The sequence below is a fragment of the Panthera pardus genome, unplaced genomic scaffold (assembly GCF_024362965.1).
Source record: "Panthera pardus isolate Hobbes unplaced genomic scaffold, ASM2436296v1 HiC_scaffold_15, whole genome shotgun sequence".
In the NCBI taxonomy this organism is placed as follows: Eukaryota; Metazoa; Chordata; class Mammalia; order Carnivora; family Felidae; genus Panthera; species Panthera pardus.
This window is the reverse complement of record NW_026526710.1, coordinates 31,346,106-31,358,035: the sequence shown is the minus strand read 5'-3', so window position 1 is coordinate 31,358,035 and position 11,930 is coordinate 31,346,106. Positions and strand designations below refer to the sequence as shown.

The 11,930-nt window shown below is 47.9% G+C and overlaps 1 protein-coding gene across 5 annotated transcripts in view; it reads left to right on the top strand.

Annotated features, from left to right (window-relative positions):
• The first annotated feature begins 11,155 nt into the window (after nucleotides 1–11,155).
• PTPRM (protein tyrosine phosphatase receptor type M) overlaps nucleotides 11,156–11,930 on the top strand; it is a 791,703-nt gene continuing 790,928 nt past the window's right edge. For all 5 annotated transcript variants that reach the window (XM_019418445.2, XM_053902396.1, XM_053902395.1 and 2 more), the window contains exon 1: nucleotides 11,156–11,693. In XM_019418445.2, coding sequence (XP_019273990.1) covers nucleotides 11,621–11,693 — 73 coding nt within the window. In that variant the 5' untranslated portion in view covers nucleotides 11,156–11,620. The remainder of the gene's footprint in view (nucleotides 11,694–11,930) is intronic.

Sequence of the window (11,930 nt, the reverse complement as noted above, 5' to 3'; positions counted from 1 at the left end):
CATCCTGTCAAAATTTGTTATTCAAAACAATTCATTCATTCATTCATTCATTCACTCCCTCAACAAAATTGAAGTACTTTCCTGGGTAGCTACTCAGTGACTATGGCTGACCCACTTAGATTAGTGCCATGTTAAATTTGGGGCGTCTCTGCTCTCAGAGCAGAGCTGTGGCAGGAAGGGGTTGGCTCTCCACCTCCTGTTCTCTTTGACATGAATTTTCACAGTATATCTTCCTCCTCTCTGAGGTGAGAGAGACCGTTCTGCCCTCTTAGTAGGGTTTGTAGTGGTGTGGCAAGGAGAAAAGGCAAGGAGAAAACTCTGCTTATTGGGCGTATAAAGAATATCATCCCTCTAACCTTGCCAAATGAATAAAGCATTTTGAAGGAAACAAGCAACGTGCTACCTAAAAAGATAAGAGGAGAGACCTGTATTTATTGGGGTGGTTAGAGAATTGTTTTCCACAGAGAAGGCGGTAACTGGAACCTGAAGGCTCAGGTAAAACCAGCCATATAAAAGTACGGTTCCCAGGCAGAAAGAACCATAAAATAATTCCAAAGGAATAGTATAAGTCATGTCCTTGAAGTTGTTAATTAGGATAGATGTGCAGGTGGGGCATGAGCTGGGACTTTTGGGTGGTATTAGGGGTCAGTCCACTCAACAACCATTCCCAAACAGTCTACCCTGCCTTCCTCCACCAGAGAGCCTGGAAAACGCAAAGCTAAAATTCCCAGCCACCATGGAAGTGAGGGCTGGCCATATAACACCATTTTTACTGACAGGCTATAGGAGGAAGTCATTTAGGGGGCCCGCCCTTCCCAAATAAAATCCAAAAGTCCACAAGAAGAAGTCATCTGATCTGGCGCCTTTCCTTTCTTTCTGCCCGGAATGCAGAGGGTGCCACTTATGTTTTGTAAGGCTGAGCATGAGCAGTAAAGACAGGAGGAATCTGGGTCCTCGATGGCATGGTGATGTGGCTGTACCACCGGAGCTGTCTACCCCCATGTGAGAAACTATACAATGGCAACTTATTTTATTAGCATTTTCTCAGAGGTTGACTTGAATTTATAGTTAATCCTCTTAAGAGCTTAAAAAAGTGAGCACCATTGTTATTCCAGCTTTCAGATGAGCACACTGAACCACAGAAAGGTTGAAAAATGTACCCAAGATACTCAGTGAGTGCAGAAGTTGGACTTGACCTCAGGCAGTGTGCTACTCAATCCTCTACCTTTAGCCATTGTTCTATATGCCAGTGTTGGCTGGGTTCTCTGTTACCTATCGATGATTGCAATCCTGACTCTATTATCTTTGAGGAAGAGATGACACTTAGACGGAAGCTTTTAGATCATCATATAAACAAAGATGGGTACAGCAGCCAAAGAATGGCAAGTTAGACAACAGTTTGATGATGAATTCATTTATCTATCTATTTATTTATTTATTTTTGATAATGAATTTATGGTAGGAAAATAGACACAGATGAAGATGGAAATGCAACAGAGTGGTCAGGAAAAGGACCTCAGGAAATCAGAATATTTGCCTACAAATCGCAGCACTGCCAGTTAGTAGCTGAACAACCGTGGTCTACTCGTATTGTCTTATCTGCATGAGATCGAAGTCATTCTATGTTTAAAAAATTTTTTTAAAAACATTTTTTATTTATTTTTGAGAGACGGAGACCGAGTGCCAGCAGGGATGGGGTAGAGCGCGAGGGAGACACAGAATCTGAAGCAGCTTCAGGCTCTGAGCTATTTTTAGCACCGAGCCCAATGTGGGCTTGAACTCATGAACCTCGAGATCATGACCTGAGCAGAAGTTGGATGGATGTTTAACAGACTGAGCCACCCAGGTGCCCCTAAGTCATTCTATTAAAAAAATTTTTTTTTAAAAAATATTTATTTTTGAGAGACAGAGTGAGCAGGGGAGGAGCAGAGAGAGGGAGACAGAGAATCTGAAGCAGGCTCCAGGCTCTGAGCTGTCAGCACCGAGGCAGTCGTGAGCTCAAAGTCACGAACTCCAAGATCATGACCTGGGCTGAGGTTGGACGCTCAACTGACTGAGCCACCCAGGCACCCCTAATCATTCCATTTCTAATGCTCAGCTTCCTCATCTCTAAAACGGGCATAACAAACATACATGTGTTTCAGAGTTTCGATGCCCTGGAAAATACTTTTTTCATAGTAAGCCTCCAGTAAATGTTAGCCCCCAAATCACACTGAAATAAGTTTGAATGTTTTCCTCTAAGGCTTGTCTCAACTTGACAGTAATGACTGTCTAGAAATCTTCAATTCAAATGCAACATTTGGAAACTTTAAAATATCTAAGATGAAGAGAAAGAAAAGATGATCTTTTCTTTGATGTTCGCAGTGAAATGTTTTTTTCATATTCTACGGGAAACTCAGCCTTGTTACAGATCACAGGGCCTAGGACTCCATTGTTGCAATAATTTAATCTGAGGTAGGACTGACACGTAGCGTAACATTTCTTAATAGTATTAGTCAAGCAGAGCTTTAAGGAACATACCTATTGACTTCAAAGGATTTGTTTTAAAGAAAGCGAAATAAAAAGGAAATAAGAATCCATGGGGACAGGACACTGGACATGATTGCCACCCCAAGTTTTGGAAAATCTCACTAACCTCCAAACTGTGTTCTGAGAAAAACAGTTGTTTTATACAAAGGCACAAGAACTAATATAACACATTAGTTCAAAGCCTCTGGGGGGAAAAAAAAGAGGGACACAAAGACAGTCACTCTCTCCTTTAACGAACCCCCACGTGGAAAGTAGCTGCTGCGGGTGAGCTGGTGCCTGTGCCTTTGAACTGACCGTGATTCAGACAGCAAAGTGTCATTTCACGCTCTCCGAGTGAGCTAGCAGACTTCTGAAACTTCTCAGCTCCGAGAAGAGATTACAGAAAGCATTTTCTTCCAGGACTTCTTGACTTACACATAAGAAGTAGAGTGACCACCAGGGGACTGTGATGAAATCTTTGCAGATCAGTTTCCTTCTTTGTCTTTTTCCATATCTAAGGAACCAGCCTGACAACCACCCCTGATATGTGGGGGGGAGGGTGGTTACTGTGTTTGTAATGTTGCCTGTGCTGCTGGTCTGTAGAGCCCAGCTACCAGACAGGAAAAAGCCAGCGGCTGGCTCCCTTGTCCCGGAGGGAGGGGCAGGGCTGACAGGCTATTCTGGTCAGAGGAGTGCTTCGTGGGCAGACAGTTGTCTCCCCTCAAGCAGGATGCAGGAGCGGAAGGAAAGGGTACCGCATGACCTGTTTCCCCAGAGTGTGCCTCAGGGTAAAGTAGCCCTAGTGTCCTGCCCGCACAGGGCAGGAAAGTCGCCCTGAGCTGTGTCCCACACCGTATACAAAACAACCCGCAGAGGCCACAGAGACCAGACTGTCCCAGGGATCCTCCAGCAGGCCCCTTCCTGTATCTGCTATTCCTGGGACCTCCAGGTTGGCCCTGGCTGTAAAAATGCTATCTTCCAGAACATTGAGACGGCCATGGAGGGCCCACCTCGCTACGGACCTCATGACGAAGGAGGGAGGAGTTTGTCGAGAACATCAACCTGCCGACGTCTTTGACATAAAATAGCGAAAAGGTAAACGTTCCAATCAGAAATAGGTTAAAAAAAATATGACTTATTTGCAAATCGTGAACTTTTGGCCTCAGGTGGTAAAACAGAGTAGAAGGGCTACCAACGAGACTTGAAGCCCAGTCACGGAGGGCCCCGTTTATAAAGGATGTTTGTGCACACCGACATTCACTCCCTTACAGTGCAGTAGGGTAGTCAGGACAGAAACTGTTCTCATTTTGTGGATAAGCACACAGGAAGGGCCTGCCATGATACACGGAGTAGTTTTACTGCACATAGTCAGCTCTTGGATCTATCAGCTAGGAAGCTCAAAGAAGACTGATAAGCAAGGACAGGAATATCTGTTGAAGGTCTTCCCAGCTAACTGGTCTCTGGGCCTGGTTAGATGCTTCTACCCTATCTCCACCTGCACAGAACCCCAGCATAGAACTCCCTGCCTACTAGTCTCTCTTTAGTATTTGATCTTAAAAGTCAGTGGTTATTAACAACATCTTATACGTCACTAATAAGGCGGCAGGGACTGTATTAAACACTTCCCATTATTATACCATTGAATTCTTATAACTCTGCAAAATGGCCACAATTATTACCTTCATTTTACCGATAAGGAAGCGGAAACACAGAGAGGTTAAATGACTTGCTCAATGTCACACAGACTAACAGTGTGAGTGTTAAGATTTTTAAAAAGAATATGCAAATGTACTGCCCTAGTATCAACATTTCAGGAGATTAATTTATATTCCGAGGGTATTGTGGGCAAAGCAAAGAATGAAAACCTATTACTTCTCCCCTTTTAATTAGGCCATGAGAAGGAATTCCTGGGGCATCTAAAAATTCATCCTAGTGATTTAAGCCTTTATACAAAAGTGGCTTTGAACTGTGCTTGGATGAGCTTTGCCTTTTGTCAGTGACAGGTTCTGACCTCAGGTGGGATATAAACAGCTACAAAAAAGGGCACCTGCCCTCGTTCTTTTTTCTTCTGTTCAGGTGAGAACAGGGCTTCACTGGTGAAAGTTTAAATGACCTGGTTTCTTCTGACCCCTGCGAAAAACTAATGATTTTCATCCTATTCTCTCCAGTTTCGGGTACAGCAGCACCCCCCACCCCCGGCCCCTTATCTTTTGGGAATGGGGATACCTTCCAAGAACCCCCAGTGCATGCCTGAAGCCACAGTTGGTCCTGAACCTTACGTATACCATGTTTTTTTTCCCCTATCTATACATACCTATGTTAAAAATTCCATTTATAGGGGTGCCTGGGTGGTTCAGCCAGTTGAGCTTCTGACTCTTGGTTTCAGCTCAAGTCATGATCTCACGGTTTCGTGGGTTTGAGCCCCGCGTCAGGCTGTGAGCTAGCAGCATGGAGCCTTTGGATTCTCTCCTTCTCTCTCTGCTCCTGCCTTGCTCATGCTGTCACTGTCTCTCTCAGAATAAATAAATAAACTTCAAAAAATTTTAAAAATCCATTTATAAATTAGGCATAGTAAGAGATTAACAACAAAACCCAATAATAGCATGGAACAACTATAACAATATACTGTCATAAAAGTTATGTGAATGTGGTCTCGGTCTCAAAGTATCTTTTTAAAAAATATTTTTAATGTTTATTTAGTTTTGAGAGAGAGAGAGAAAGAGAGAGTGCACAAGTGAGGGAGGGACAGAGAGAAAGGGAGACACAGAATCTGAAGCAGGCTCCAGGCTGTGAGCCGTCAGCACAGAGCCCGACATGGGGCTCCAACTCACAGACTGTGAAATCATGACCTAAGCTGAAGTGGGACACTTAACCGACTGAGCCACCCAGGCGCCCCTCTCAAAATGCCTTATGGTGCCACCCTTCTTGTGATGCTGTGAGTTGAGAAAATGCCTGCGTGACGGAATGAAGTGAGGAAAGGGCATGGGAATGTGGTGCAGTGCTAGGCTGCTACTGACCATCTGACCGTATGTCAGAAGAAGGACCATCTGCTTCTGCTGGGGCGGTGTGGTGGGGGGGGGTTTGACCGAGACAACTGGAATGATGGAGAGAAACCAGGGATCAGGGGGGACTTCTGCATATACATTCATAAGTGAGCACACCTGCGAAGTGAAGTCCCGGGTGAAAAGTTGTGCCTGCTCCTCTCCCATCTGAAAAGAAGCAGAGTCTGTGCAGCACAGGGCTCTGCAACGTGATGCTCACTTCAAGCCTTGTTTCACCAGAGATCAATGCAGTAAGTGATCAGGGTCAGTGCCTCCGAGTTCACACAGAGCTTTCACATGTAATACCATTTCTACGAGCCAGGAGACAGAAAGTAACTTATTTAAATCACGCAGGTGGGCCTCCATGAAAGTGGACTCCAAATTCTGAGCTGCTTTCTCCTTCTCTGAGTCCCTCTCTTCCACCTTCCTTCCCTCCGTCCATTCTTCCTTCCTCCCTTCTTCCATCCCTCCCTCTTTCCTACTTTTCATTTTTTTTTCGAGGACATGCTATCTTTGATCAATGAAAGAGAACATAGCACACCATTGTGGAAACCTATACAAGCATGCTTATTTACATTTCCTATTATTTCAAAATACTTTCATAATCTAAACGCATCTCTAAAAATGGGAATTAAATCATTGTAGTAAGGCCCACAAATGAGAATATGAGTAATAGAAACAATGTCAGTCTTCTCCTTTTCTGTGAGGTCTGATAGCCCCAGTTAAGTGACCCTGGGGAGTATTTAAATGACTCTGTCCAGGATTTTTGGCCAGTGTGGCCACTTTGGATGGATTAGGAACTTTCTGCATGTGGTTGACCTCCAAATTCTGCATAACATTTCAGATAGGTAGGCATGAGTTGGGACCAGATAAGTTTTCTTTTTTTTAATATACATCTTGACTTGGGTGGGGTTTGGACACGTTTCATGTTATCGCTGCTAAAGACATCATCACTGTATAAGGATGGTTGGCCGTTCTCCCTGCAGACCCGGCAAAGTGAGCTCCTGCCCTGGGGTGTGCACCTCACAGGGCCCTGAGTATCACAACGTGTACAAATGAATTTATTAAGGGACACATGGTCACCTCGGTCGCTAGGGATCTGGTGCTCGGTGCTGAGAGAGCATAAAACAAAACCCTAAACATCCAATCTCAAAATGAACTTCTTTTCAGGCCCCAGAAAAACTTCACAACTGTGTCCCATGGCCTTGAAACAGCACTGTGGAGGTTTTTGGTGTGCCCTAATGTGGCAGATGGACAGTCCTAGTGGTGGAGACATTTAGTTAAAAGTCAAATTAATTCCAAATCAGGTCCTTTCTTTCCGATAGCAAGTATATTCATCTAAAATAATGAGTAGCATTTCCAGGGAGTGCCAGCCATCAATTTTCTTGCTTCTTCTCATGTTCTAATCCACGGTTCTGGAAAGACTCACACATTAGCATAGTATTTGCAAACAGTTGAACATGGTGATTGAGGAACGTGCCACAAAATTAAATAATATCGCTATTAAAATGGTAGATATGTAGTTATAACATATGTGAAACATGATACTGATTCTTTACATTGACAAATGGGGGATGTTGAATGCTAGAATTGCCACAAGTTTTCCATTTTAGTAAGAAATTTAATAAGGTATAATTGCATTTTTAAATATGAAGTAAAAATTTTAAGCTTTTTCTGATAAATTTTTATTTATTTAAAAAAAATTTTTTTTTAACATTTATTTATTTTTGAGACAGTGAGAGATAGAGCATGAACGGGGGAGGGGCAGAGAGAGAGGGAGACACAGAATCTGAAACAGGCTCCAGGGTCTGAGTGGTCAGCACAGAGCCCGACGCGGGGCTCGAACTCACGGACTGTGAGATCATGACCTGAGCCGAAGTCGGCCGCTTAACCGACTGAGCCACCCAAGGTGCCCCGATAAATTTTTATTTAAATATCAGCATTCTGATCAGAATCTGTAGTTTGTATTTAATTCTCATAACTTGGAGCCATTTGGAAGAAAAGAACTTTCAACAATTACACGACACTAATTTTACTTTTCTGATTTGGAAATTTTAATTTACACTTTTGATGAAAATATACACTCAAATTTTGTATAATTCACATACACTAATCTTTTAGCACTGTTGTCTAATAGACCTTTCTGTGATAATGAAAATGTTCTGTATCGGTGCTATCCAATTCAGTGGCCACTAGCCATATGTGGCCACTGAGCACTTGTGTCACTGAAGAACAAAACTGAGATGTGGCTAGGTTCTACATACAGAACAGCATAGTGTCAGATCATTGCTGACACTGGAACACAACTTATGTGACAATCTTTTTTTGTTTTTTAATGTTTATTAATTTTTTAAAGAGAGAGAGAGAGAGAGAGTACAAGTAGGGGAGAGTCAGAGAGAGAGGAGGAGACACAGAATTCGAAGCAGGCTCCAGGCTCCAAGCTGTCAGCACAGAGCCCGACACCGGGCTTGAACTCACGGGCTGCGAGATCATGACCTGAGCCCAAGTGGGACACTTATCCAACTGAGCCACCCAAGTGCCCCTGTGACAATCTTGATTATAGCAACATATTAGTGATTTTACTAAAATAAAGGGGAAAATCAATTTTATAAGGTAAATATATAATAATGTATGAATCACCTATGCTTTTACCACTTATCCATACAATCAACAGAAAATCTAGATATACACAATGACATATTTAGATGTCTTTGATAATCATTTTGCTGATTTTTTGTCATATAAAAACTATAGATTTTCTTATCTTTCAATTCTGTTGTTGAATTTGTCAGGATAGGAAGATATGACATATATATAATTACGTGCTAGCTAGATTAATAGCTTTGCAATATTTAGTATGATGTGTCTCCATTTATACTTTTGCTCCAAGCCCAGGAATATTAGGGGCTGGCTTGAAAGCCCTAACTCTAGACCAGCCATTCTGCAAATGTCACTACTGTCCCCAGAGAGCCGTGAGTATCCTGTGGCTTGACTAAAATAAAAAATCTCTCCTGCTGAAAAAAGTGAAAGCAAATGTCCCACTGGGAGGATTCCTACAGCATCCCTTCCTCGGGGAAAATCTAATCCATTCATTTCCAACAGAGGCCTTCTATTTGGGCTCAAAGTTGCTTTGGCGGGTTACCTACCTATCCCTAAGAGGGAGCAAATAACCTGTTGTCAAGAATTGGAAAGGGAAGGAACGGCTGGTGTAAAACCCCTGTCAGCTGTTTGCCATGTGGATTGCAGGCCAATAAGGATAGAATCAGAGTATCATTGTAATGTTTAGGAAATAGACATAATGGAACTTCACTGACCCTCCCACTAAGCTTTAAGGAACAGGAAGAAGGGACAGGGTGTCCTCAGGTTACCAGGGTAGAAGCAGCTGGAATCTCTGCAGGGTTTTCTCTCTTCTGGTACAAGGAAAAGTTGTAAGTGCAGCTGCCTCCCAAACCACCACCAAGCCATCTTCCACATTTCTTGCCCCTTGGGGGTGTTCCACTCTGAGGCTGTCCCACACTTTCCTCCTGAGGTCTCCAGGCGGTTGAGTCCCACTTGCCCACAGTAGTACCCTGCTCATTAATACACCGGCATTGGCTTATTTTACTTTATTTTCCCCTCTTGTCTCACTTTCCAATTCCTTTTGGACTGCTTCCTGGGATGACTTTCCCAGTAGGTACCACTTGTACGTACATCCTTACCTCCAAGGTCTGTTTCTGGGGGAGCCCAGCCTAAGGAAGGACAACCTCCAGCATGCACCAGAGTGCCTGGCATACAGTATGGCCTTAATAGATATTTGCAGAAAGAATTAACATAGTTTGCAAATGAAATCCTACACGAAAATTAACTTCACCCACTTTAAAGAAGTTACTCAGAAGGAAAGCAACTAGATTGGCTTTTACCTCCTTATTTGGAAGCTCCACGTATCTACTAGCAGAAAAGTTCCATTGGAAAGCACATTACCATTCAAAACCGGCAAATTTGGGCTCCCTCACATGCACACATGACCTCAATAAACGGAAAGCCCAGGTTGCAGACCGGGCCATCCTCACTTGCTGATCCTCTGAGGTATGCGACTCCCTTCTTTGATACTTCACCGTTCATTTTGCAATAAAGATAAGGCTCAACAAGTGCCTATTCGTGAGAGGTAGCAAGATGATGTGAAGTCATATTAAGAAGTAAATGATTAACACAGAGCCTTTTAAAGAGCACTCCTGATAAGGATCCACCAAGTGGAGTTCCTGAAGAAAGGGGAGTTTTGGGTTGGGACTCCAAAAGCAAAAGTCCTCTCCTCCCTAAATTTGCCCCGAAGAGGTCCTTGTCTGTCGATGGGGTCCATGGGAGGCCAAGTGGAGGTCTGCATGTGGTCGATGTACTTTTGGGGCCTTTATAAACACGCACTAGGTGGAAGCAGCGCAGGGGTGCTGCGGCGCGCACCTGCCTCATGGGTTTGCCTTTTTGCCAGTGTCACTGCCCTTGCTAGAACACCGCGTTACTTTCCTTAGTTACTTTGGTTTCGAATGCAACCTCGTCCCAAGCCCCTTTACTGCGTTTACTTAGCAAGGAGTGGCGTCTCCAGCTGCTTGGTGCTGCTGGCTCAGCGTGCTTGTTCTGAGGGAGATACGAGAACCACATTCCCCCCGCCCCCCTTGGTAATGTTACAAAGCGAACCTCTTGACTGAAAAACCGAAAGCTTTGGGATTAATAAAATAGTCATCCCAGGCACAAAATGGTAAGTGAAATATTCCAAGACATGGTGTGATTAATTTACCCACGCCTCCTCCTCACCCGTTCCCAAACACTCTGCACCTCCATCAGAAACCACGGGTTATGTCCAAAGCCTCGTTTCGGCGAGACCGCCGCCTTCGGTGCATTGCCCGCGGCTCGCTCCGGCCCACGCGGGGCTGCCTAGCGGCTGCGGGGGCTCCGGGGACGGGCGCGCGTGTCCCGCGAGACGGGCCGGGCTGGCTGGCGCGCGGCAGGCTCGCGGCGCTCGCGGCTCCCACTCCGCGCCCAGAGCCCGCCAACTTCCTTCCGTCCGCGGCCCCTCGGAGCCTCCCGGGTCTGCCGGCTCGCTCGTCTTCCCCCCCGCGGCGGCCGGGAGCGCGGGCCCTGCGACGCCGGGGCGCAGCCGGCCCCGCTCGGCGACACTGCTGCCGTCCGGCCCCGGGCGGCGGGGACGGAGCTTGCCTCGCCGCGCCCGCGGGGCCGCAGGCCGCTAGTCCCGCCCGCCGCTCGCACAAACTACTAGCGGCTCACGACCCGGGACAAACTTCTGGCTGAGGCGCAACCCTCGCACAGTCGGTCACCCTTCCGGAAGCCAGGCACAGAGCACAAGACGCGGCTGGGGAGAGGAGGGAGAGAGACAGAGGGTGGAAACAGTGTCGTCGCTCCTCTCCGCGCGGGTGACGCTGCACCGGCGGCGGCGGCGGCGGTGGCCGCCCCCAGCCGAGCTCCCTCCCGGAGGCGCCGCGGCCGCCGAGCGCAGGGGCGCGGGCCGGCGGGGCTGGGCGCTCACGCCCTCTAGCGGGCCGCGGCGGCGCCGGGCGGCCGTGACGTGGGCGCTCCCTTCAGCCGGCCTGCGGGGCACCGCCAGTCAGTCGGGGAGCAAGAGCCCCGCGCGGAGCCGGCGCGGGCTCGGCCATCCGCGCACCGCCGCCCCCGGCGCTGGGCTCGTGGCTGGCGGCGGAGAGGGGGCGGGCAGGACACACGCGCCCACCGCCACGGCCGCGGCCGGCGGCTCAGGTCCCGAGCAGGGGAAGCGGAGCGGCGGCGGGTGCAGGCGCCGGAACGGAGGGCGGATTTTGGCTCCGCGGGCGCGCCCTCCGCTCCCTCTCGCAGCCGCGCTGGACGCCGAGTGGGGCAGGCGGCGGCGGAGGAGGACCCAGGACCCCGACCCCCGGAGCTGCTAGAGTTCGGACTTCTGCAACTGTTGGCACTTCGGGGCTCCGGCTCTGTTTTTGGCTGTTTACCTTTCTCTTCTGGCTGCCTGGAAACCCAAGCTCCCGTCCGCCCTCCGCCCTCGCGCGCCCACCCAGCGCCGCCTGGGAGCGGCCCGGCGCACACTCGGCAATATGAGGAGACTTGGGACTTGCCTGGCGACTTTGGCCGGACTTTTGCTAACTGCGGCAGGGGAGACATTTTCAGGTAAGCGGGACCGTTTGTGCCGCCGCCGGGGACGCGCGGGCCGGAGCGGGGGCCCGGGACGCCGGCAGCTCCCGGCGGGGAGAGCCCGAGGCGGGCGGCGGGTCCGGGTTGGGGGCGCGGTGGGCAGACACAGCTGCTGCCCGTTAGCCCGCGCTGGGCGAGGGGCCGGCGGGGATCGCAGGCATCGGCGATTCGGACGGCCGGAGAGAGCGTGCCCCGAGCACTAGCCTCGAAGCG